Here is a 27,975-nt window from a genome sequence, read left to right on the forward strand (position 1 = left end):
GGAGTTAGAATCACCCTGAAGATGGCCCTTTCGGATTAGTCTTGCATAGTTAGTGAGATAAAGAATGGTTTTTAAATAGTAAAGAATTGTGATTTCAATTATGATTTATGTATAATTGATTTTGTTAGAATTATCTTAAATATTTGATTGTGATTTGATAAATTGAATTTTGTGATCAAAGTCATTTCATACAAATGATTTATGTTATTAGCAATGAATAATTTGATTTTTGGAATTTGATGAGTATCCTGATTTCCATATTATTTGCTGCAATTTTGCTAAGGTATATTGAACTATGTTTTAAGTTATAGTTGTGCATCACTGAGTTCACCACTCAGCGATAACTTTGTATGCTGTCGCAGGTGATAAGAGCATAGAACAATTGAGTAAGCTTCTTTAAAGACACATTCAGATCAGCTCCAGGTATATCATAGGTATACCCATGTACATAAGTTTGATATGTGCATGTAATAATATGTATGTAAATTATTTGAGCAGTTATATAAAAACTCTTGTAAAATATTTTGGTATGTAATTAAATGTAAATTATTGTAAATATAAATTTGAGATTTCATTTACCTGAATAAGTTTGTAATATTAATTTTTGAGTCTTGTAATCAATGAAATGTTTCTTTTATGATGAGGTTGGTTTGAAAATGAAATGATTTGATTATTGAGATTGAATTGTGAGATGAAATGAATTTTATTGGAGTTGTATTTGAGAAAACATATTGGGAGTGTTTTCCTTTTCAGGTTTGAAGAACTGTTTTCTCAAAATACAGCCGGCACTCTGCCGAAATTTTGAAAAATTTTTATAATACCAGATTTTAATCGATGATTTAAATTTCACGGAAATTGATTTAAAATCCCTTGTAGTATATTTAATGGGTTACCGGTAGGCGAAGTACGGTAATTCATTAGGTGTACTACGGGATCATGTTATAACTTATAGAGGAGTAGGGTGTGACACATAATATTATTGTTCTCATGATAGTAGATCCATTAATTAAGGGTTCACAACATAAAACATTTAAACAACATTTTCTTATAATGGATCTTGGTTGTATTAATGAATAATGTATTGGCTTTGACACTCTGAGCTCATTAATGTGTTTCTAACATACATTAAAGTATTTTCTATTTCTCATAATTGTGTACACATAATATTTTGAGTGAATGATAATAGGAAAAGTCTTTTCAAGATATTATTGCGGACCATGATGTGATATAAATATATCTATTATGAACTTACTATAGTAAGTTGCTATTGTTGTGGTATATAAAAGGAAGTATGTGATTAAATAATGTACAATTACCATAACCCACACTTAGTAATTTATTATAGAATTGTAATTATGAAGTATATTATAGAAATGATTTGTTTATTTCATGGGCGTCTAATGTTTATACTATTAAAATTTATATCACTTGATTATTGTGCCAAGTGAGAGAACGTAAGATTTTTCTCGGTAATCAATATTACCATATGGGCCAAAATTAATTCCTTTAATGTGGCCTAATTGTAATTAATATTTATTTTAGTATAAACAAATCCTAATCGTATAAGAATATATATATATATATAAACTAGTCCTCTCTCTACCCATAAGATCACACATATTCTCATAAAGTGTGACACCCTTTACCCGTCTACAGTGTAGCAGAGTAAGATATGTCACACAGTGTGCCGGAGCACCATATCTTATTTTATTACTATTTACCCTTTCTTAATTTGTTTATTTATTTATTTATTTATCACTAAGTGAAATTTATGTCATTTTATTTTATTTATTGAAATTATAATTTAATTTAAGGTTCGGAAAATTTTATAGAAAATCCGACAGAGTGCTGGCTAAAAATGGAGAAAATAGTTCTTCGGAACCTGTGAAAAACACTCCCAAATTTTCATTCATTCACAAACTCTAAATAATTTCAACACAAAGTCATCACCATTCATCAAATCTCAACATTTCAAACTCAAAATTTCAATTTCATTTCATGCATGAATAATTACATACTCATATTTACAAAGGAATGTTCAAATTCATTAACTCATAATATGTACAATAATTAAAGAAGTTTATCATTTACATGACAAAATGTAGATCTAATACAAAATGTAAAATATGAAATAAAGCCTAGCAATCCTACCAAATGCACTACTGGTCGAGGTACCACAAAATGCAAAATGCAGATCCAAGTCTGATTCCCAGTCTACGGTCTACTGGGCTCGCGCTTCGTATCTCCAGTATCTACGCGATGGAAAATCTAACGCGCTAACCATTTCTGCTTAGTGGTGCCATAATATAAGAAAATATAATATATAAATAAAAGTAAAAATTTCTTAGTTATTGTGCTTATAAGAAAATAAATAATTACTAAATTATTGTTTAGTTGAAGGCTAATTACATCTTATGATATTAACTCTTCCTAGCATTTTATTAATCGTTCTCATGATGATTTTGAGCCTCTTTTTATTGAAATCATTCTTGTTCTTTATCTTAATATTTAATTTCCTTACTTCCTTTAATAATCAATTCAATTACATTTATACTTTTTCATGCCCAAGTAACCTATACAAATTGATCGGACTAGATAAATGGGTAAACTAGCACTGGATACCAAGTATCTCAGACCGTCACACCATCGGTCATAATGTGTCTCCCGGTGTGCAACAGAACAACTGATAAGCCATCATAGAAATTGGGCACAAAGCCAAGTATCACAATAGTGTCAAATTGGCTAAAAGCCATAAAATCACATAATGGCCACATAAGCCATAAATCATAGAATGGCATGATGCCATATACAGTACTACTATCAGAACCCTATTGACATGCCAACCTATCCAAACCAATCACACTAGGCCTACTAGGGCATATTACAATTTTAAATATGAAAATTCTTTGCAATTGAAGTTCAATAGATATTATTCATCCTATTAGTCAACTAAAATATTGACTTTTTCATAGACAATAGGTATATTAGTCCTAATATCACCAATATACCACATTTTGTATTCTAAAATTATTGGCATTGGTGGTCAATACCATTTCAAAGCTTATTGTTTGTTATTTAAAATTTTCAGATTTCATGCCTTAAGTTTACTGTTTCATTGGTCATTGTTACAGTAGAAATTTGAAAAAATTCTCTTCATGAAAGTTGTTCCTTTATGTGTCTTCTTTAATTCCCTTTTTGAATCACTCCATTTAGAGTTTTCTAGCTCAAGTTATGCTAATTTTAGCAAGGCTAGCCGAATTGGTATCTACCCAGGATTTCTGGGCAGAATCCCATTCTAGCAGTTTTAGTGGGCAATTTCATTAAGTTCTGGTCAGAATTTGGAGTTTTGTTCTCCATGAAAGTTGTCCTAAATTGTCTAAGATTTTCATTGATATAAATTTCAGGTCAATTGGAATTTTCTACACTGAGTTATGATAAAAAAAAAAATAAACACTGTTCATTTAGTCATTTTGCCCAGGGTAAATGTGTGTTACCCAGATTATGTCAATTTTTAGGTCAAGTTAGGTTGATTTTCTGGGCATAGTTTCTTCATAAAAAAATGTTGCATTATGTGTCTAATTTCACCTCCAATTAGCCTTGTACCAATTGAGGCTACCCAAATTCAATTAAAGCCCTCCAAACACCTTGGACTCCAATGGTCCAGAATCAGTCACAAAGGGCAGCCACACCAATTCACCATCCAATGCCATCAATTGCCTCATTTTATGGTCAAACCTTGCTAAATGGTCATTAATTGATCTTTAAAATATTCCTCAATCATCACATGAGCAAAATCCTAATTTGCTCAAAACCCTAAATTCCCAAATTTTTAATTCTTGCATTTCTACCAACAAATCAAGTTCTAACCATGCAATTCATGTCAAGGGCAGCCTAAATACCAAATTAATTCAAAGAAAACCATCAAAACCCTACCCTTCACATGGCTGCTGAAAATGGAGGTTTACATAATCATCAATTTCATTTAAATTTCTCTCATTTTCTAGCTCAATTTTTTATCCCTAAACATGAATTTCAAAAAGAAAGCAAAGGATTGGTCACTAACCTCTTTGAGTAGAATTTTTCCCAAGCTTAAACTTCACTTTTCTTTTTTTTTTTTTTTTTTTTTTTTTTTTTTTGCTGCCAAACACCTTCCCAAGAGGTAAGGACAATTTTTAATGAAGAGAACTTAGGGTTTAGGAGAGAAATGAAAGCTTCTTTAATGGAGGTGATGAAAAGGGAGGCTGCCGGCTGGCTGAAGAAGACAATCTGATTTCTTTTTATTTTTATCCCTATTTATTTAGTTTTTATCCTCTTTAAATGCTTGTCAAACTCCCATTGGTTAGAATTTTAATTGATTAGGATTGGTTAGGAATTTTATTTTAAGTATTATGACATCATGGCTTATGTCATAAATCAAATTTATAATTTCATTTTCTTTTCTTTCATTTCTACTCATTTTTAATTATTAATTCATAATTTGGGTCATATAATTCACCCACTTAATTGGATATGTCAGTAAAAAATCATCTCTAAAGGTGAAATGACCAAAATGCCCTTCGTTTAGCTGTATGAGCTAAAATTGTCTGTACCAATCTAAAAATTTTTTCTAAGCATTTTCTTGGCATTCTAATGCTATCGAAAACTCAATGACTCTTCTCTGAAGTCTCAAAAATTATTTCACCAAATTTCCCTTGGGTTTAGGGCTACTAGCTGTGAAGACAGCAACTTCCCGTTAGGTTACCCATCGCTAGGGCATCGGCTTATTTAACTTTGTTGTATTTTATTTTTAAAATTTTTCCTTAATTTTTCTTATACTTATTTGAATTATTTATGACTCCTCACTCTAGTCTAAATACAATTCCAGACATTTTAGCTGTCCGGACAGACCTTAGTCACCGAAACAGTAGAACGTACGATCAAGCTAAAGTGAGGGTGTAAAAAATCTTCCCCTCTAATTTAAATTTTATCCTCGAAATTTACCTGACTTAAGTAATCAAGGAGCTGCTACCTCCTTGCTTCTTCACTTCCTTATATTGCCTCATCATTGTCTGGGTTCGGCTCCTCTCTAGCCTCCATGACATATACCCGTGGTGCCACCCTGACTTCGAGCCTTTCGACTGTGGTCTTCTACCTTCTATGAAATAACCTTCTATGAAATATCAGCCATCTCAGCTCTACTAGGTCTTCTACCCCTTTCTATTGTGGGGATAGATCTATCAGTTTGTGCCGGAGCTGTCAAATCACTCCTCTAAGGGCAATCTCTTATGAAATGATCCGTAGCCCCACACATGAAACACTCTCTAGTTAACAATCCCTTAGGCAAATCCCACATCGGCAAAGCACGGAGATGGTCTTGGGTTCTAAAAGTAATGATATATAAAATGGGAGAACTAATCACTAGAGGCGCCTTTTAGTGGAATGGCCTAGAGAGTTGGAAGAATTCCAGCGTTAAGCGTGCTCGCTTGAGAGAAATCCTAGGATGGGTGACCTCCTGGGAAGTTCTCCATTCCATCTATGGGACAAAATCGTGAGACTCATGGCCAAAGCGGACAATTCCTCTAGTGGTTGGAGCCCGACCATTACAATTGGTATCAGAGCCGCTCGCGTGTCCTCTTGGTCGATGGTGGGACAAACCTCAGCGAGGACGCTGAGTCCCGAAAGGGGGGGAGAAAGGTCCCTTAGGCAAATCCTACATCTGCAAAGCACGAAGATGGTCTTGGGTTCTAAAAGTAATGATATATAAAATGGGGGAACTAATCACTAGAGGTGCCTTTTGGTGGAATGGCCTAGAGAGTTAGAAGAACTCTAGGGTTAAGCGTGCTCACTTGAGAGAAATCCTAGAATGGGTGACCTCCTGGAAAGTTCTCCATTCCATCTATGGGACAAAACCATGAGGCTTATGGCCAAAGTGGACAATTCCTCTAGTGGTTGGAGCCCGACCATTACATAAAGTCAGAGATATTATGGTCATCTCAAGAAAGTCTTCCATCACTAAAGTTTTGTGTGTGAATCAAGAAAGGTCAAGAGGGAAAAATCAGTTTATTGAATCAAAGGGTCTCTCAATTACTACTATGACTTAATTAAATTCCACATTAGGTACGCTTTCTAAATATGTGAGAATTTATTTGTTCAAGATCCATTATTAGGGTGATAATTGAATCTTATATTTATGATTCGCATTATGTTTATAATCATTATAATCTATTAAGAATTATTTTACATGATACCAATCTTAACTCAATTAGCATGTAATAGTAGATTCATCAAAGAAACTACTAGATCGAGCCTATAAAACCTAAAAACTTAAAAATAAAAATAAAAAAAAAACATTTATAACAAGATTAATCAAAACCCTAACTGTACCAAAAATAAAAAAAAAAACTTCTCAAACTATACATGAAATTAGAATTACCCAACCTAATGCTTGTAAACCCCTTAAAAGATAGGGAAAAAAAAAAAAGGAAAGAATTACCTTTTCCCCTTGAACTTGAATGAGAGAGAAAAGATGAATTAAACTTCGATGTCAATCTTGATCTTGAAGTATTCCAAAGGAAATCCAAGCTTCAAGGTATTCCAAGACATCCAATTGCCTACAAAAGTCCAAATTAAAACCCTTTACATGCACAAAAGCAAATAGCAAGAGAAAAACTTTTTTTTTTCTTTGAAAAACAAAACTAGGTGGACTATTTATACCCCTACTGTCGAGGGGACTTTCAGCTGCTGAAAGCTAAACTTTTGGCTGGCAGAGTCCATTCTATCCAAAAGGAATTTAAAAAGTAAAAAAAAGGGACTTCGATTGCCGAAAGTCCAACCTTCGGCTGCTAAAGTTTCTTTTACTGCCAAAGTTCCTTCTACCCACAAGGATACCTTGACTTCTTTTTATAATGAAACACCCATATAACCTAGTGTAACACCCCCTTACTTAGTCTACAGTGAAACCGAGTAAGGAGATATCACATTCGGTACATAGAGCACCTATCTCTATCATTATTTATTTTGATTTTTTTTTATTGCTAATTTATTTACATTATAATTTAACTATTTTTATTAAATGGAGAAACTGCAAGAGTTTTCCTTAAATTTTAACATCTCACCTGTTAAAATGTGTTCATAACCTGTTAAATTCTCAGTTTCTATATCATTTCTATCATACAATAATCACCAAATTTCATCAACATCAATTTTTATCATCCAAGATTGCATAAACACAAGAGATATCTTTAATTCACAACTGTATCAACTAACTCATGTGATTAAATTGAATTTACATACTTATTATTACAATTTCCATAAATAAAATTTACAAAATATTGTTTACAACATAAGGTACACACACATTTGAGTAAAACTATACAATAAGGATGATGATAATGCATTTACCCAAAAGTCCGAGATATGGTGACTCTAGACTTTTCTGCAGATCCACTCTATCTCTTGACAACCAAAATCCACACTTTGTCTACTTTACCTGCGTGAGGAAACAAATCTTCGTGTTAAGCTAAATAGCTTAGTGGTGCACTCTTAATTTAAAACAAAATAATTCTCCTTATGCACACTAACACATAATATATTCATCATATTCATACAAGAATATTTAAAAGTTTTAAAACAAATATATAATATCATGATATAAAAATAAGTCAAGAAATTCATACTTATTAATCACACCATTTAATGAGGTTATAAGCACTTTATCATAACTTATTTGAAATTATTATCTCTATGATCACAATTGGAAACTTTACTCCAATACTCATAGTAACCTATGACAGATGGTATATAGATTGGACAATGGGACTCATGACACTGACCACTCGGTGGTTCAGGTCGATTTAGCACAGGCTTACATTCTCGGTACTGACTACTTGGTGACTCTGACTAGTATAACACTGACTTTTATTCTCGGTACTGACCACTCAGTTGCTCTGACCGGTAGTATGCCCACTTATCCAATCCTATACTCATTGTCAAGGCTTAATTGGCTCAACTTTAAAAATTAGCATTCATTTAGCATTCTTTGTTCACATAAATGTCAAGATATGTGTGCCAACATACTCATACCATTTCCATATTTGTATAATCCTTGCATTCAAGCATACTAAATACATATGCAATTTTTGCAAAAATGATTGACATGGCACAATCTTGCAAATTTCTAAATGTATATACAATTTTCCAATAAAAATTGGTCTAAGTAAATGTAAGAATTAGCTTACGCTTTCTTCATAAGATTTTTAGATTTGTGTCTTAGCTTTCATTTAGTTTTTGAATCACTTGATTCTGATTTATAGATCACAAGTTATGTCCAAATAAGAAGGATCTGGTCATGCCTACCTTTTGATTCCATAATACAGGGCAGCTTCTAGGCAGGAATTTGAACTCAATTTCAATAAAGTTTCAATCATAATTTATCAAATTGGTCTTCATGAAAGTTGTTCCTTTGTATTTTAGCTTTCTAATAAGGTAAGATTCACCTCATTTGGAATTTTATATAGTGAGTTATATCTAAACAAATAGGATATGTTTAGATGCACTACTTTACTTATTGCAAGACAATTTCTGGGTAGTTCTTGGAGTCCAGATTTAAACAAGTTTCAATCAGAATTTGTCATTTTGTTCTTCATGAAAGTTGTTCCTTTATGTCTTAGCTTATGAAAAGATTCACCTCATTTGGAATTTTATATAGTGAGTTATATCTAAACAAATAGGATATGTTTAGATGCACTACTTTACTTATCGCAAGACAATTTCTGGGTAGTTCTTGGAGTCCAAATTTAAACAAGTTTCAATCATAATTTGTCATTTTGTTCTTCATGAAAGTTGTTCCTTTATGTCTTAGCTTTTCAACAAATCAAGAATCACATCATTTAGAGTTTCCTAGTGTGAGTTATACCCATTTTACTCCGGACTGTTTAGGGTGCCCTGCTCCTAGGTTCTAGGTTTTATGACTTAAATTCTAGCAATTATTCAAGGTATTTATACACAGAATTAAAGTAACTTATCTTCATGAAAGTTTTACCATTATACCTTAGCTTTAATTTTCCATAAGTTTTAGGTCATTTGGGATTATAGAACTCAAGATATGGACTTAAAAGTCCAATCTAGTGAAATTCGGCCAGATTGCTTAACATGCCCATTCACAATGCATATTTCAATATAAACCAAGCAACATGATTCCAGTTAGGTTCTATATCATTTGCACACACTAAATATCATTTTTCTATCTATAAATTAGATAATTACATTCAATTTAGCCAAAATCCTAATAGCATGAAAATCCTAAGTAGCAAAATTTTAAGGAGGTATCAATGTATTAAGAGTGCACATACCCCAAATTAAGCTCTTAATCTTTGTTTGGCTCTTTAATATCATCTTTAATCAACTTTAGTGCTCTTCCCTTGGTCCTTACTAGCTTGGACCAAATTTCCCTCTTGAAGGAATTCAAGAAATTCTCATCACAATCACACTTATGCCACAATTCTAACATAATAACATGAATTTATGCATGCTAAGCTCAATTCTCACTTACCTTGAGTTTTTCCCCAATTTGGTTACTTGGTAATCTTCCTAAATCCTTAAAATTTCTTGCCCACAAAAGGTGCTCTCACTAGATTGAAACTTAGTTAGGCTATTTGAAGTGATGAAGGATGCAAGATTAATGGGAATCCAAGCTTGGGTGTAAGAAAAATGGTGGAGAGGAAGGGAGATGAGGTTCGGCCATTCAAGAGGAAGAAGAAGAAGAAGATGAAGTTTTGTCTTGAATAATAGATATTTATATTATTTTAATTTCCTAATGGCAAACTTGTTAATATGGTGAATGGCAAACTTATAAATATGGTAAAATTCTTAATCATTAGGTTTTACTATTCTTTTAATTATGTTTAATTTCCATAATCATGATTAATTAAATTAATCCCACTTCATTAACTTAATTAATCACATCTTTGGTCAATATTTGACTTTTAAATCCAATTGACCATATTTTGCTCTTACTGGGTTTCTGTTCATCTTTTCCATAATACCCGATAAGTCCTCAACTCCGTTTTTCACTTTGGTTTTTACTATGCTTATTTGAACTTATTTCTTTTCATTTATTTGACTTATTAATTCATAATAATACTTTAATTAAGCCTTAATTAAGAATCTTACAAGGTCCTATATGAATTGAAGTAGCAACCAGACCTATAGTCACTTCCCAGTGATGTTACCCATCACCGGGACTTGTGCACATTTAACTTATTTATACTCTACTTCTTTTATTTTTTTTTCTTCTTTATTAATTTAAATTATGATTCTTTACTTAAATTTAAGGATAGTTCCAAACATACCAATCATTCGGATAGATGTTAATCACCAGAACAGTAGAATGTACGGAACTACCTAAAGTGGGGACGTTACACCTAGACTCTTAACACATCAAATTCACACACACACACACACACACACACACACATATGCATATATACTTCTATGGTTCACTATCATCACTTCCTTGCCTGTGAAAATCTCAATTTCACAAGAATTTCCTATTGACGATAGGAATTCTGACATTAGAAAATAGTAGATGTTACATTTATAATGTGAAAAATATATCATTTTTTCTAATTTTATTGAGCTATAAAATTGTTTTTTAAAATATTTTTTACAAGAACTATGTATTAAAATTTATTAGATTTATTTTAATAATTTACTTATAAAATATATATAAAGGTATTACTTTTAATATAATTTAATACATATTATTAATTTATAAATGATTATTAATAATTTTTCAATTTCTTATAGTCCTTTTATAATGGGTAGTTATAAAACATCAATTTCCTTTCATATTTCTTGGTTCAATGATAAATTTACACTCTATTATGGGCCAAATAGTAACATTGAAGACTAACAATCTAGCTAGTAGCTAGGAAAAATTAGTATATAACATTTTTTGAAAATATAATCAAAGATTATTGGACTCCATTGAAGGTTCTGTGCTGAGGAGAGGGAACTATGGATTAGTTTAAACTGAATGTAGAGAGTTGCAAAAGGTTCAAATGGTGTGGGTATTAAAGGACGTTCAACAAAAGATGGGATGCCTATTTGGCATTTAAGTTGTAAGGCCAAAACTACTTTTTAGGAAAAAAAAATATTATTTTAGATGTTGTTGAAAAAAGTAGTTTTAATATTTTAGAATTCTTATAACTAAAATTTATTAAATTCAATTTTAAATTATTTTTTAATACTCTCTAACTACTATATATATATATATATATATATATATATATATATATATATATATATATATATATATATTTCTCAACAACTCAAACAACAATGCCAAACAAACCCTATAATCAGTATTTGGTGCAATGAAAAAAAAATTATTCAAGAGAGATAGAAACACAAGACAGCCAACTAGCTTCTCAGCCACATTTGGTGCAATGAATTTAATTGCCAAGGAGATGGGATGTTGTTCAATGATGAAAGCATAACTTTTAGCTGTGCATGGGAAACTATTATTTGCTTGGAGAAAAGGTTATCATAAACTAGTTTTAGAAAGCCATAAAACTAGAGGATTCGATATATTATCTAGTAAGGTCCCTGTTTTAAGAAGCTTGAGGTCTCTAGTTTTTGCTTTTATAGAGATGAGAAAATTTTACTTAAACATGATTCATTATAGGCTTATGACACAAATATGTGAGTCTCATCTATTTTACTTGTGGATTTCATCATATATATTGTACATTAAATCTACCATAGATTGAGTCTAAATAAAAATTGAAAAGTGAGGATGACTCATGTTTATCTTGTTGCGAATATATGTGTTTACTGACTTGGCTCATTAGTAATTTCTTAAAGCTGCTTCTTTTAAAGTCTTCTTGTAGACCTCCATAATTATTTGGTTCATGATTTATGCGGTGTTAGCCTCTCTTTTCCTAAAAAAGAAAGGACTCATCTGATTTTTTTATTTAAAAAAAAGAGTCGATTAGAAAATAGTAGAGATCTTGGAGATGACCTTAGGAACTGGGTTGCTAGCCTGAACTTTGGTCAGCTGTCTAATTTTCACTTATTTTTATTCACACTAATTATATATTATATTTTTTTTTCTTCCATAAGCTTCATGGTGTGAATGGAGAAGAATTTGTTGACTATCACTTTCTTGTTTATTATTCTGTTGGAGTCTTACATTAATTAAAAATAAAAAAAAATTGAAAGATAATATATAGTAGGGAAAGCCAAGTTAAATTGACTTAAATCATTTTAGTTGAGTCCACTGCAAACTTAACACGTTGTAACGCTCTCACTTTAGGTAGTTCATACATTCTACTGTTCTGGTTACTAACGTCTATTCGGACAGTCAAAATGTCTGGAACTACACTCAAACTAGAGTGAGGAGGCATAAATTGACTGAATAAAGACCAAGAAAAATTAAGGAAAAATAAAAGAAATGAATTGCAAATGAGTTAAACGAGCCTGGTCACAAATGATGAGTAATCAGATGGGAAGCAATCGTGAAAACAAGCTTTGACCCTGCACTCCACAAGGAACCCTAGGAAAATAATTTATGGGACTTCAATGAATAGTTATTGAGGTCTAAATGACATTAGAAATGCCAAAGAAAATTCAGAAAAATTTATTAATCGGTACAGATCAAAAATAACCCGATAAGTTTAACGAAGGGCATTTTGGTCATTTCAACCCCAAAGTTGAATTTTGACCTAAATTCCAATTAAAATGAGAGAGAATAAAATAATTAAAATAAATTAAAACATGAATTTGTGTAATGGAAAATGGAAAAGAAAAGAAAGAAAATCAAAAGAAAAATGAATTATTACATAAGTAATGATGTCATTAAAAACGTAATTCAATTAAATGAAGATAAATACAATGGGAAGAGACAATATTGACTAAAAGCCATTATCTTCTTTATTGTTCCCTCATTTGGCCGATTCTCCATGGAAGTCCTCTTCCATGTTCTTTCAAGCTTCAAGCTTGATTTTCCCTCCCTTCTTCACATCAAAACCCATAGTTGCCTTTACTAAAATTAATCCCGACACCAAGAGGAAGATTTTGGTTATCAAAAAGTGAAGAAATTCCAAAGTTTAGACAAGTCAAGAATTGAGCTACAAGAGGTTGGTGCACTAAACTATACTCTTTTTCTTTCCTAAGCATGAAAAACATGTTTAATTAAGTTGAAGTGGCATGAAAACAAAAGAAAACTTAGATTATATTGAAGACTTAATTTTCGGCAGCCATGAGGGATGTGTGAAATTGATGGCTTTAATGGTTTTAAATTGGTTAGTGAGGACATGTGATGAGATTGTATATGTTAGAAATTAAGTGAATGGGAATTTCATGTGTTGTGAAATGTTGAGATAGGGTTTTGAATTAATTTTGGTACCTTGGTGTTATGGCTTGAGATTGATCTTGTTGAGATTGTTTGTTGATCATTTGAAGTGTTATGAATGATAAATTATAGTTTGGGAGTAAGGAGGAATGAATATTGGGAGTGCTTCTCTTATGCAGGAATTCGGACCTATGAGTCCAGTATACTGTTTGAGTTATAACTGAAGTTGTGTGGCTCCAATTGGTATGAGGCAAATTGGAGGTGAAACTAAACTCAAAATACCCCATTTTTCATGAAGAAACCATACCCAAATTCTGTCCAAATCTTGACCTAATTACTATCCCAATCTGGCTTACCAAATCCTGAGCCCAGAAAATTGACCAAATGACCTGTTCATTTGGCTATAACTCCCTCTAGATAGGTCCAAGTGACCTGAATTTTATACCATTGGAAAGATTAGACATAGGACTACAACTTTCATTAAAACACCAAGCCAAGAACTGCCTCTAACCAAATGAAATTATTGACCCAAGTTAGGTTACCAAACTAACCAGAATCGATTTTGCCCAGAATTTCCTGGACATAGACCACCCGACCAGTTTTGGCAAAATGGCCACAACTTGGTCTATAAAAATCCAAATGCTATAAAACCAATGAAAAAAATTTTATAAGACATAGGTCTACAATATTAGTCTTTTGACCAAAACCCAGAACCCAAAGAAACTAGGTCAAATGGTTAGAAAAAGTTAGCACATTAAAACCTATAGTTTGACCAAACTACACTTGACCCCAAAACAGTCTTTATGTTATATTTCCCACTAGGAAAATCTAATTGGGTGATTCAAAAAAGGAATTAAAGCTAGGACACTAAGGAACAACTTTGATGAAGGAAAGTCAGCTAAATTTCCACTGTAGAGGGTCTAATGGAACCGTAGAAATAAGTGACCCAAAATTGAAAATTTGCCAATTCTCCTAGGAAACCTTGAATTGAGTTCAGCAATCAATACCAACAAAAATGTGACCCAAAATGTGGTATGTGGGGATAATTAGAATTAACATACCTAGTAAGTATAAAAAATTCAACATTTTGACTTGAATAGTAAAATGAATAGTAACCCCAATATGCCAAACACAAAGAACTCCATTTTAAGCGAATTTAAAAGTATAATCAAATGTGTATGAATTTAATTATTGGATTACTTATGAAGTATGATATTGAAACATTGTAAATTGTGCATTTCAGTAGAAAAAGAGACTGGGAAGGAGGGGAAGAAAAACGTGAGTCAAGGCAAAGAGGCGACTCACCAAAGGTTTGTATATAACTAAATTGATTTAATTGATTTTAATTTTGTAAATTGTTTTGAATAAATGATAATGGTTTGCAATTATGATTTCCCCATTGCAATTATGAATCGTGTGTTACCAATATCTTATGGATTTGAAAATGAATTGAATGTGATTATTGAATTTGAAATGTAATTATGTGATTAGAAAATCTTGTAAATTGTTTTTAAACTACAGTTAGCATGACAGTCCCGTTCGGAACTCCTCAATAGTAATGGCTATTCAGGGTTGGATAATTGGCATTAATTATGTCTCCTATTAATAACGGTTAATGGGATGATAATGTATAAGTACTCATTAGCTAGCTAGCTTTTCCCTTATTAATAGCGGTTAGTGAGGTGATTTGCTTTGTCATAGTGTACAACACGGCATTGATCGTGAAATTTTGTGTCATAGTCTAGATTGTGTGTTCTTGGCAACACCTTTATTTTGTGATTTGTGAAAAATGGTTTGAAATAAATGGTTCATGTTAACTTGAGACTTTGGAAAACACCTCATGTGATTATGAAAATTTTAATTTGTCATATTTTGGTTTATTATGCTTTGTAATGAGTTGAATTTACTTAGTTGTGTACCACTGAGTATCAATACTCAGCGATAGCTTATTCTGCTGTCGCAAATAAGGAAAAGAATAAGGCAGCAGAGTAAGCTGCTTGGAGCTGAACTTGAAGCTATTTTGGACTTTTTCCTAGTATATTAATTATACCCTATGTAAATTTTTCCTTTTGATGTAAATTAATTTTATGTACTTATATGTACATATTGAGTGGTTGTCTAAAAGTTGTACTGTTATTTTGATTAATGTAAAACTTTGTAATATAAACTTATTTACATTTATTTATTTTTATGTATAAATGCAGTATGTAAATTTCTTTTAGAATTCTCTGAAATTGTGAAATTGAGTTGAATTGAGATTGACTTGGGTTGAGAATAATGGAGGTTGGGATTTAAATATGTATTAAAAGTGTTTTTCACAGGCTTTTGAAGAATTGTTTTTCCCAAATACAGCTGACATTCTGCTGAAATTTTTACAAAAATTGCAGAGATTTTAAATTAATCAATAATTCAATTTTGATATAAATTCCAATTAAAAGATTTTAATAATTAAGAAATATGACCCACCATTTTAAATTGAAAGGAAAAAAGGATTTAAAATCCCTTGTAGTATGTTTAATGAGTTATCGGTAGGCGAAATTCGATAATTCATTAGATATACTATAGGATTATGCCATACCTTACAGAGAGGTAAGGTGTGACAGATATTACAACTTAATCCATGTATTTTGAAAATTAAATAATTTAGTCTCTCACTTATACTTTAATTAAAATAATAGGTCCTTCCGTTTAATATTACTATTAGTTTAAATAAGAAGATAAATATACCCTTTATTCAATTAAAAAAAATTATTATTTGTCCCCTGAGGTTTGATTGATATTATGATTTGGTCCTTATATTTTGAAAATTAAATAATTTAGTTTTGATGTTTTCTTTCAATTAAAATTAATTGTTATCAAATAAATTAATCCTTTTTATTCTATAAAAAGAATTCAAGAAAAAAAAATTAATAAAAACAAAGTTAATAAAAAAAAATTCTAATAATTTTAGCAATTATTATATATTGGGACTAAATCGTTTAATTTTCAAAATACAGGGACTAAGTTATAATATTGATCAAAACTCAAGAACCAAAAAGTAAATTTTCTTTAATTAAATAATGAATATATTTATCTTTTCACTTAAACTAATGATAATATTAAACGAAAAAATCTCTAATTTTAACAGAAAAATAACTAAGAACTAAATCGTTTAATTTTTAAAATATAAAAATTAAATTATAATATTATCCCAATTATCAAATAGCCCCAGAATAATAACTATCCAAGTATATTTAGTCTCAAATTTAGAAGGAAAAAAAAAAAAGAAGATTGTGATTGGTTGATGGTCATTATAAAACTTAATCAATTTTAATGAGTAAGAATTACTCTTTTTTTATTACGAATGATGGGATAATCTTGGAAAAAAATCATGAATGGCTACAATTCTAACATCCAACCAACCAATCAAACAGGCTTGCTGTCAATTAATGATCCATACAATACTTAAATCATTGAGTGAATGTTTGCATCAGTCAGCATATCAAGACAGGAATTTTTCTTTCTTTTTTTTTTAATAAAATTTTCACTCTTTCATTATAAAATTTATTTCAATTCCATTTTAGGAGAAATTTTCACTTCAACTAGATTTTATTGAGGAAAAAAATAAAATAAAATCCAATATGAATCTATAAATATATGACTTTATTTTAGATTATGGGATTTAATTTCAAAATCATACACCACTATACTTTATAATAATTTAATAGTGACTAAAAAAATGAACATAAATAAATATATCTCTCTATGCTATTTCTATTCTATGTTAAAGGGCTTGACTTGTGTAATAAAGTGAGAATGAGTGTTAGAGATGTGTAGAAGATGATAAGGTCAACAGACCAACCAACTTTCCTTTATACACTCCATTAACATCTCATCATAACCAAGAAAACATTTTGCATGGTCTTTCTTTCTTTTCTTTCACCATCTTCTTAAACAAAACTACATATTCTAGCTCTTTCAAATCTACACACAACTAAGACAAGTATAGAAGAAATTAAAGGAGAGAGATTAGTTGCGGACAGAGATGGCAGGAGGAGTAACCTTGGAGTATACTCCTACATGGGTAGTCGCTGTGGTTTGCACTTTTATTGTGATTATATCTCTTTCTGTTGAAAGGTTCCTTCATTATCTTGGCAAGGTATGTAAATGTTTTAGAATTAAGATGAGAATTAACAATCTGTGAAATAAGGTTTTAAGTGTTTTTGGGCTGATATGATTTGCAGTTCTTGAAGAAGAAAAACCAGAAACCCCTATTTGAAGCTTTACTGAAGATCAAAGAAGGTATATGGATTTGTACCCATATTTTGTAATGAATTCTCCTGTAAAAAAGAGAATATTTATATCTTTATCAAGTGATTGTTAATGATTATTATATTTGATTTGATGATATGCAGAGTTGATGCTTTTGGGGTTCATATCACTGCTGCTGACAGTGTTTCAAGATAGGATTACCTCAATCTGCATATCAGAGGATTTAGCTAATAAATGGCTACCTTGCAAGAAAAAATCAAGTGCCACTGGTACTGCACATTTTCAGACCTTCTTCTCTTTCTTCCCTGGTGGTTCCACCCATCGCCTACTAGCTGAGGCCTCTGACTCAACCTTTACCTGCAGCGAGGTAACTAATACTTCTTTATTCATCTGCTCAATTTCTTTTTATTTCATTAAGGATATTCAATCACTGAATTACTCAAGAATCTGTCACAATAGCCATTTGATTAGAGTATTTGGTTGTATGAGGCTTGATTGGTAGCAGCATGATTGTCCTAGAATTCCCCCTTAGTAGTCTACAATGAAGACTTTAATTTTGGCATTGTTGACTTGCCCAGATGTGCACCAAATCTAGGACACAAATATGTGGGTATTGTGACCCAATTAATCCATAAATACTGCAGTCATGTAAATCTAACACACACACAATACCTCACCCTATATTCCAATTGGGTCGCAACGCGAAATGACAATTCGCATCCCTGGAAAGATGTATCCAAAATTCATGCCACACATTAAATAAGCAAATAACAATGCCACTTCCTATAACCACAATCGCACACACTTAGATTGAATTTGCCTTGCACTACACAAGCTTTGGATTTCACAGCAAATTATATGGACAAAACTTGAAATTTTGGTATGTGGGCATTTGCATGTAACTTTCTGTTTATGTGCTAATCCTTAAAGGTTTATAATCAATTCCCTAAAAAAAGATGAAACCTTTCAGGACATCACTAATAATGTAACTGCTGGAGATCAAAGAAGCTTCAATGAACTTTGTTAGATGTTGCTTTTCCAGAGTTTACACCCGAGTAACATAAATTGACCTCTATGCTCATGTTAGAGGGAAACTCTTTCAGAATTTAATGCATATCTTCTGCAGTTCTTGATACTCAAAATTTAAATATTATCAGTAACTGATACTTCCTCTGCAGAATTTTCTTGGCTTAATTTATCAGAAGTAATACCTGCCAATTGAAATTTTAGATGTAATAGAAAAGAACTAGTGATTGAATTACCAAGTTGTGCATCTGGGATTACCTTAAGAAATAAAATTAACAATTTTTGTCTTTTGCTTATTACTTTTCAGGGAAAGGTTCCAGTTTTATCTTTAACTGCATTGCATCATCTTCATATATTCATCTTTGTTCTAGCTGTTGTCCATGTAGCTTTCTGCGCTCTAACCATTCTTTTTGGAGGTGCTAAGGTAAATTCCTACATCTTTCTGCTGCTTTTGCTTAGATAATTTACATAATCCATATCATCTGGAGTTCATTTACTGTTTTTCTTCTAAAAACTTTGTTTTCTATATCTCATTAAACATTCTGTATGATGTAGATTAGACAATGGAAGCACTGGGAAGATTCTATCTCAAATAAGGATTATGATCTAGAAGAAGGTAATGCTCATTGCAGTTCAACTTTACAAACATTTGCGCTATTCTTAAGTAGTCAATTTCTTTTTTTTTTTTTCTTCTTCTTCTTATGTCAAGTATCATGTATGCAGCAAAAGGCTCAAAGTTTACACACGTCCATGATCATGATTTTATCAAGAAACGGTTTAAGGGTATTGGGAAGAACTTCTACTTGATGGGTTGGGTGGTAAGTCATGATTGTTCTTAAGTTTGCACCAATTGGATAATCTGCTTAGTATATAATTAAAAGTAATTAGAAGCACCAAGAGATTTCAAGAAAAATAGATGAATAATGAATTTACAGTCTCTTATATTTCCTGCCAGAACTGTAAACCACTATCCAAGTGCTTCACGTTGCCCTTGAAGGCTTGAACCTTCCCTTCCAAATAGTTAACAATGTATAACCTTTCTTTACTGTAACAGGTATCAATAATGTTTTTTCCCTGATGAATTCACATTTATTTTCTCAATGTTAATGGGTTTTGTTTTTTTTTTTCAGCATTCATTCTTCAAGCAGTTCTATGTGTCTATAAACAAATCTGATTATATCACATTGCGACTGGGCTTCATTATGGTAAGCTCTCTGCTACTGAACTTGTGCAGGCTTATTAGTCTTTCTGAATCAAAACACCTTAATACTTTTTATCTTTTGAACTCTCAAAATTATGTTTTTTATTTTCATTTTTAAATAATTCCTTCCATAGACTCATTGCAGAGGAAATCCAAAATTTAATTTTCACAAGTATATGATGCGTGCCCTTGAAGCAGACTTCAAGAAAGTTGTTGGAATAAGGTTAGTTGTGTTCAATATGCTGACCACAGTTTCATTTGTTCTTAATTTGACATTCCTAGGTATTTAAAGTTTAATAAGCAAAAATATCAAATTTTAGCAGGTTGTATATATTTTGCTTGTAGATAATATGTTCTATAGCATTTCGAACTGAAACTTTCGAATGTTTCCATTGGTTAATGCAGACGTTGTTTCGTTTATTAGAAAGCTACTTTATTTCTACTGCAATTATCATTTGTAAATGGAACATACTAAGATTTGGTATCATTGATTGCAGTTGGTATCTTTGGTTATTTGTGGTTATTTTCTTGCTGCTGAATGTTGCTGGTAAGCTACATTACATAAATTAGTTTCCTGATTCCTACAGCATCATTTGCACCTTTTATTGATTAATAATTTGGTTTATTGATCACATTTTCACTTCCCCAAGGTCTTGTCAGTGATTCTCCAGTCGTATGCTATTTGCTTTATGAAGATCAGCAGTTAATAAGGGTGCTTTAATTCTGATTTTGCTATGCAGGTTGGAATGCTTATTTCTGGATCGCCTTCATTCCCTTCATTGTAAGTTGTTGAATCATATACCACTGTCACAGTAGAATGTCTATACGGAATTGATTTAGTATTTGATGGTGGTTTTCCTTTTTGCAGCTTCTACTAGCTGTGGGTACTAAGTTGGAGCATATAATCACTCAATTAGCCCATGAAGTTGCTGAGAAACATGTAGCAGTTGAGGGGGACTTGGTTGTTAAACCTTCTGATGCTCACTTCTGGTTCCAGAGACCTCAGATTGTTCTCATTTTGATCCACATCATCCTATTCCAAAATTCTTTTGAACTGGCATTTTTCTTCTGGATATGGGTAAGGGATACAGCACCACATTTTCAGAACAACATTTGATAGCATATTGCTGCTTGCTTACTGACTTTATGCAACTCTTGAAATTTTGTTGCAGGTGCAATATGGGTTTGACTCCTGTATAATGGGAAAAACTGCCTACATTATCCCAAGACTCATCATAGGGTAAAGCAAAAAATTGTTTTGTCTTGTACAACATTTGCATATCACTACACAAAATCTTTTGTTCAATTTGAATGTCAATACCATATTTCAGGGCTTTCATTCAGTTCGTCTGCAGCTATAGTACATTACCGCTCTATGCAATTGTCACGCAGGTAAGTAGGACTCTGGAAGAAACTTCTGACTTTGTTATGTGATTTTTGCAAGAATGATTCAGGCAGACAAAGAAGCTACGAATTCGTTGTGTTGCAATGCAGATGGGAAGTTATTTCAAGATAGCAATATTTGATGAACATATTCAAGAGGGTCTTGTTGGTTGGGCTAAGCAGGCCAAAAAGAAGACAGTTCTTAGAAAGGCTGAAGTTAGTCAGAAGGAGGATTCCCCTGGAGCAGTACAGATGACAAAAACAGGGTCGCAGGGATCTGCAACTGAAGAGAGAAAACCAGGAGAGATTGCAGACGACACTGCCTCTGATAGGCCTAAATGAACAGCATCATCCCTTTAAATTCTGGTGCAATCCGATATGAGTTAAGAAAGCAAATATTCTGCAAAAGGCTTTGTGTACTACCTCTTGAGTCCAAGTTTATAAAGATTTTGTTGGTACCCTTTTGCTTTTTGCCATAAAATTGATGCATGTGAAAGGGACTGGATATTGTTATCTATTACTCAAATTTCACAGGGAATGTATCATCCTTTCATTCAACAGATGTACTAGAAGAAACTAACATAAGAGAGTGTATGGAGTAGATTCCATATATTAGGGATGGCATATCAGATCACAGCAATCCATAATCCCATATCCCTATATAGTAATCTAGATAAGCAATGCTTTTTACAAATGCATTTCAGTACACTAGTATTAGTGACTAGTCAGAGTTTTGAATGTTGACAAAGAACATTTGATGCATGTTTCTTCTTTCAGCCTGAATCAAGATTATGCTGTAAGCCTTTCCTTCACTTCTTCCATCGTCACGACTGTTTAATACAGAAGTGCAGCAATGATTGTAGCTTCAAGAGATAATGGTCACTATCTGATTGGCTTTCCTTGCTGCAAAAGAACTCAATTCACAGTCTTTGTGTCTTAAGGCTTATGCAGTAATTTCCTCCTCCTTTCAGTAACTGCTGTTGTTTCTAGATTTCCAAATTGGCAGAGGCTCTACTACCTTTCTCTTTGGAGGAATTTATGGGCACAAGACTCATAAATATCCATGGCCAGCTTTTGTAGCCCATTTCCTCTGCTCTGATCAGCATCATTTTCATTCTGATTCATGGAAACCAAAGCAGTGAAAGCTATATTAAAGATTCAAGTGCGTACAATTTTACAATCAACTAAGAAAAATGTTAGGCATCCCAACAATATAAGTACTTCAATATTGATCAATACAAAGGAACAAAAACAAAATTTCCTTTTCTGTAAAAGTATATGGAAACACAGTTTATTGCTGAATTGCTGCAGAGATACTTATGGCAACACATTGCTCAAAAGTGATTTCAGTTATTTATACCGCATGGACATTGTGGAGACTACCCAATGAATAAATTGAACTCTTCAGAAGGATAATGCATCTACTTTTTCCAGAATCAATGAAACAATAGACTACCAACTGTCAGCAGCTATAATTACAGTATCCATACATGAGATCAATATCATCCCTCAAAGAATCTAAGCTAGCAATAGAATCCAACCACTTGATTTCCTCCATCAGTTCCGCCAATCTAGAATATATCTCTTTGCAATGGGGGTGGGATCGATCATCAGCAATGAAAGCATGAACCTCATTATTTACCTCTATCCAACTCCATCCAGGGACCTTCTTCACCTTCCTCTCCCTCATCAACCTAGTCATGTAGGCTTTGTCATCCCACCTCTTAAGATGTCCATACATGTTAGTGAGGATAATGTAAGTGCAATGCTCTTCAGGCTCTAGCTCCAGCAGATGGTTTGCTACCTGAGCAGCTAATTCTACATCTCCACATGCCCTACAGGCACCTAATAAGGTTTTCCAGACCATCGCATTAGGTTTAAATGGCATTGATTCAATCAAGGCTTTTGCCTCATCTAGATGCCCAGCCCGCCCAAATAGATCAATTGCACAAGCATAATGCTCCATCCGAGGTGGAATCCCATAATCAGATGCCATAGATTTTAAAAAATAGCGGCCCTTTTCAACTAATCCAATGTGGCTACATGCAGTCAGCACCGCAACAAAACTTATATGATCCACCTTCACCTTCTCCTCTCTCATTTGGAAAAAGAGGTCCAGTGCAATATCACCCTTTCCATGTTGTGCATATGCAAACATAATGGAATTCCAAGTAATTGAGCTATCTCTAGTAGAGTTTTCAAAAGACTTTTGAGCATCTTCAATTATCCCACATTTAGAGTACATAAAAATCAATGAACTGGCTACAAAGTTGTTCAGCTCAAAGCCCGACTTAAATGTCAAGACATGAATCTGTTGTCCTAGTTGAAGAGTTGCTAAATCTGCGCAAGATCTAAGGACTGCTGAGAAGGCATAGTGATCAATTTCCAACCTTGAATATCTCATATGCCCAAAAAATTTTAGGGCATCTTCACTAAACCCAATTTGTGAGAATCCAGTCAAAATGGAATTCCAAGAGACACGGTCCTTAGACTCCATGGAGTGAAACACATTTAATGCATCTTCCATGGATTTATTACTTGATTCAAGATACATACCTATCACAGCGTTACAGATAGGTACTGATTGCTCCAGTCCCCTCTTGGTAACCAAGCCATGGAAGGATCTCCCTTGGTCTTTATGCGAACAAGCACTTATGACGCTAGTGTAAGTATAGATGTCTGGCTCAAAACCATACTGTTGCATGTCAAGGAATAGTCTAAATGCAATTTCTTCCCTACCATGTGCCAGGTATGCTGCTAACATGGAATTCCATGTAACCAAATCTCGGGTGCCAACAGCACCATCAAAAACTTTTTTTGCATCCTCTAATGAACCACATTCTGAATACGAAGTAATAGTGGCATTGTACACAGTGTTATCAAACTCCACACCATGTTTTATTATCTTACAATGAAGCTGCATTGTTAAATGGCAGAACTTATCTTCATTAAGCAAGGTAAGAAGCGGAGAAAATGTTCCATCATCAAGTCTCACTCCCTCCTCCTCCATGCAACCAAATAGCCAAAATGCAGTGTCACAATCGCCCTCCTGCACAAAGCCAGCAATAAGTGCATTCCATGAGACCGAATTACGTTGTGGCATGCGTTGAAACACCAAGAATGCATCTTCAACTCTCTCACACTTAGCATACATATCCAACAGAGCACTCCCTGCATAAACATTCTCCTCGTAACCCATCTTGACTATCAAGGAATGCACTTGTTGCCCAAGATCAAGTCTACAAGCACAAGCAACCCCCTTAAGTATGCTTCCAAAGGCATATGCATCAGTATAAAAACCACTTCTTTTCATACCTTTATGCAACTCCCAAGCAGCTTCCAAGTTCCCAGAGTTCACATATCCAGATATCATCGTGTTCCAAGTAACTGTATCTCTGTGGGCCATTTCGTCGAACAGTTTGCAAGCAAGAGCTAGTCCTCCGTGATTGCATCCCGTATAGTGACTGAGGATGTTGTTGGCAGTGTAGATATCTGCAAATAGTCCGAATTTGATCGTCCTGCAATGGGTTATAAAGACGTTATAAAGAGCATGGCGGGAGCTATCAATGACAGAGTTCAGTGGCCTCATTCATTTATGGGCAACAAGCATCAATTCTACCGCCAGATAAAACACAAGATAACTAATTTGTTTGATTTGAGCGAAGTGGAAGCAAATGAAATGAAATTGCTGTGAGGAATTTTTCTGTAGCTACATTTTTCTTTCGCTTCAAACTGAATGGCCTCCTTTGATTAAATCATTTGCAAAATTGAATTATCACAAAATTATGTATATTTATATTTTGTTTTAAATTAAAAAAATTTTTAAATTAAAAATTATTGAATCCTTTAATGCTTAAAAATTAATAAGAAGGAGATCAATTGAATTAAATTATTATTGTGTAAAATTTTATAAATGTGCGAATTGTCAAGAAATAATAGAGTAATAAATAAATATAATTTTAATTTAAAAAAAAATATTCTTAAAGTCGTAACACTCAAATTGTATCTTCGTAACACTCAAATTGTATCTTAACTAACTTAAAATTTTATATTTTAAATAAGAAAAATAGGATTGCATCTAATAATAATAAAAAAAATTACATTTTAGACATTAATTTAATTTTATTAAATATTTGTAATTTAAAAAATTTAATTATATAATCTCTATATTTTTTAAATTTTTAATTATTTAATTTCATATTATCACTTATCTCTTTTATATATATTGATTAATAAAAAAATTAATTTATATTCAAATGAAAGGACTAAAGAGTATAAAAAAAATTATATAATATATTTTTAAAATAAATAATTTTACTAAAATAAAAAAATTAAATAGTAATTTTTTTTTAATAATTATTAAAAAGTTATTAATAAAATAAGTATATTTTATTTTAAAAAAATAATTAAATTTTAATTAAAAACCATATGTAACATGGGCTTGAATTTTCTTTTTTTAAACAATTGACTTAAAATTTTAAACAGAATTAAATCCAACAAAATAAAATAATAGTGTGAATTTTAATCTCATATAAATTAAATAATTATTGTATATATAAAAATATATAACTTTTAATATTTAATAACATCTTATTTAATTGAAAGTAAGTAAACTAAGTGTAACTTACATATGGCAAAAGAAGAGTGGTAGAGTGGCTTATCACAACTCAGAATCCAAAATAATAAATAAATAAATGAAAAGCGGCAATCAAAGAAAAAAAAAAAAAAAGATGAGTGTGGTCATGAGAGATATCATATGTAAATGTGTAATGATTATAGAGGGAGCTGTTGCAAACATGGGCCCCACCATTCCCCATTTTGCTTTTGTGGTTTTGTGTAGGGTGGTAATTTGGATTGTCGGATCTTCTTCGTGTCAACACCAGGAGAACATGGACACGAACATGACTAGTTAATATGAACACCATATATTTAATATAATAATAAATTTATTTATTTACACGATATAATATTTTTAAATTTTTATAAAATAATATATTATGTAAACTTTGTATATTAATTTTAATCATATATAAATTTAATAGCATATGAAAAACATAGAATTTAACATAAAACACACAAGTAATATTTTAATATTCAGATAATCAATATATTAATTAAAATAATATATTTTTAACTTAATATATAAATTTACAAATTAAATTAATTTTAATACAGAAAATACAAACTAACTAAAATTTTAATATAATAAATAATTAATTTTATATTTATTAATTTATTATTTTTTAATAATGTCATTTTGCATATTAATGAATCAAGATGAATTATCTAGTGACACTAATAATAAAACGTTTTATAAATATATTAAATTAGGTAAACTGGTCAACTAGTAACAAGACTATATTTGACACTTGTGATTAACTATTAGTTATTAATTATTAATAATATATAAATATTATTTATTAACAACAATAAATTTTAATTTAATAATACTAAAATTATCTTGTGATTATAAGAATATAAATATTTAATTAATAAATAAAGTTAAATATATAAATTCATCCATTACCTTTATTATAAAAATTTGTTGAAACCTTATCTTTATTTTTATTCCATCACACACTTTAATTTTTCTTTTTGACACTATTGAACTCTTATTTCCCTAATCTGCAAATCACATAAATACACGTTCTCTAAAGCGAATGAAAACTTAAAAACTACATTTAAATGAAATTTGTTATAATATTAAAAAAAATCAACCTAAATTAAAAAAAATATAAAGAAAAACACCACTAGCATCTACTTTCTAATTCATCATGTTTCTATCAAAAACACTATATTAAGTTAGGCAATCCACCATCACTACGAAAAGTTATAGAATATTCTTAATATATATAAAAGTAGAGCTCTATTTCTTGTAGAAAAGTGAGTTATCCTTATAATATGGAGAGTGAGTCTCACTTAATTTGTGAGAAATGATATATATGTATCAAATATGCTTAATAATCTCTCGCATCACCATTATCTATAGTCATGACCTCTTCTAGTAAGAGTAAAAATGTTGGCTCCACAACTTCTATTGCTAGAAACAATCAAGGCCATTTATTTGGTTGGATTTGCAAGACTCAAAAGAATATTATTGACATACTAATCTTGGAAAGCCTTACCAATAGAGAAGTTGTGTTACTTGCCAAAGCTAAAGGTTTTAGAAAGATTGTCACTGAAGAAGACTTGCACATTGTTATCAAGGCCCTTCATGGGGGTTTCTCCTCTTTAAGTATTCAGGGTATTATTTTAGATATCACTTCTCTATATTCCTTTTTTGAGAAGATTACATTCTCTTTTATGAAGAGAAATTGCAACCAAGAGGCTCATTCTCTAGCCAATTGAGCAATTCACAACTTGTCCTTCATTTTAATCCTCTTTAACAAGTTTTCCTTGTTTCAGCCTCTATGCCGACTTAATTATATCCCGATTCTTGTTTTCGTGTTTATTGTTTTTGGAAAAAAAAATTCTCTTTAACGTAACTACCACCACCATAAACACCACCTATGCAATTGTAGCCACCAACATGAGGATGAATTTGATATTAGTGGCAGAAACTATAAAAATGTTGATGAAGAGAAAACAAAATCGATAAGAACCCAAAAAGGTAAGAGAAATTTCAATTAATCAAACAAGTACAGTGAGAAATAATTTAGGTGTGTTCTCTTTAGGCTCAAACAAAAAACTCAATTAATCAAAAAAGTACAGTACAAATTCTTCAACATGACAAAATATGAAAAATTTCAATTATATTTTTTGAAATTCCAAGAAATAAAAA

The 27,975-nt window shown here is 31.6% G+C and overlaps 2 protein-coding genes across 5 annotated transcripts; one reads left to right on the forward strand and one right to left on the reverse strand.

Moving 5' to 3' along the window:
* The first annotated feature begins 17,076 nt into the window (after positions 1-17,076).
* Positions 17,077-21,752, forward strand: LOC110656677 (MLO-like protein 1). Of its 3 annotated transcripts, XM_021813566.2 has the most exons (14): positions 17,082-17,471; positions 17,557-17,614; positions 17,728-17,951; positions 18,918-19,034; positions 19,166-19,226; positions 19,334-19,428; positions 19,741-19,815; positions 19,946-20,034; positions 20,309-20,358; positions 20,552-20,592; positions 20,680-20,889; positions 20,984-21,051; positions 21,143-21,203; positions 21,306-21,752. In XM_021813566.2, the coding sequence occupies exons 1-14, from the start codon at positions 17,358-17,360 to the stop codon at positions 21,534-21,536; spliced, it is 1,494 nt and encodes a 497-aa protein (XP_021669258.2). In that variant the 5' UTR covers positions 17,082-17,357; the 3' UTR covers positions 21,537-21,752. The 3 variants fall into 3 exon arrangements, with proteins under 3 accessions (XP_021669259.2, XP_058009808.1, XP_021669258.2); XM_021813567.2 differs by lacking the exon at positions 21,143-21,203 and having other exon boundaries at positions 17,077-17,471; positions 21,204-21,405; XM_058153825.1 differs by lacking the exon at positions 21,143-21,203 and having other exon boundaries at positions 17,080-17,471; positions 21,266-21,752.
* Positions 21,753-22,456: 704 nt separating this feature from the next.
* Positions 22,457-24,966, reverse strand: LOC110656676 (putative pentatricopeptide repeat-containing protein At3g25970). Of its 2 annotated transcripts, XM_021813565.2 has the most exons (2): positions 24,510-24,647; positions 22,457-24,433 (listed from the first exon to the last, which is right to left on the reverse strand). In XM_021813565.2, exon 2 carries the CDS (start codon positions 24,391-24,393, stop codon positions 22,657-22,659), a length of 1,737 nt encoding a protein of 578 aa, XP_021669257.2. In that variant the 5' UTR covers positions 24,394-24,433; positions 24,510-24,647; the 3' UTR covers positions 22,457-22,656. The 2 variants fall into 2 exon arrangements, with proteins under 2 accessions (XP_021669257.2, XP_021669256.2); XM_021813564.2 differs by having other exon boundaries at positions 22,457-24,966.
* Positions 24,967-27,975: the final 3,009 nt, after the last annotated feature.

This window comes from Hevea brasiliensis, chromosome 9 (assembly GCF_030052815.1).
Source record: "Hevea brasiliensis isolate MT/VB/25A 57/8 chromosome 9, ASM3005281v1, whole genome shotgun sequence".
Taxonomy (NCBI): domain Eukaryota; kingdom Viridiplantae; phylum Streptophyta; class Magnoliopsida; order Malpighiales; family Euphorbiaceae; genus Hevea; species Hevea brasiliensis.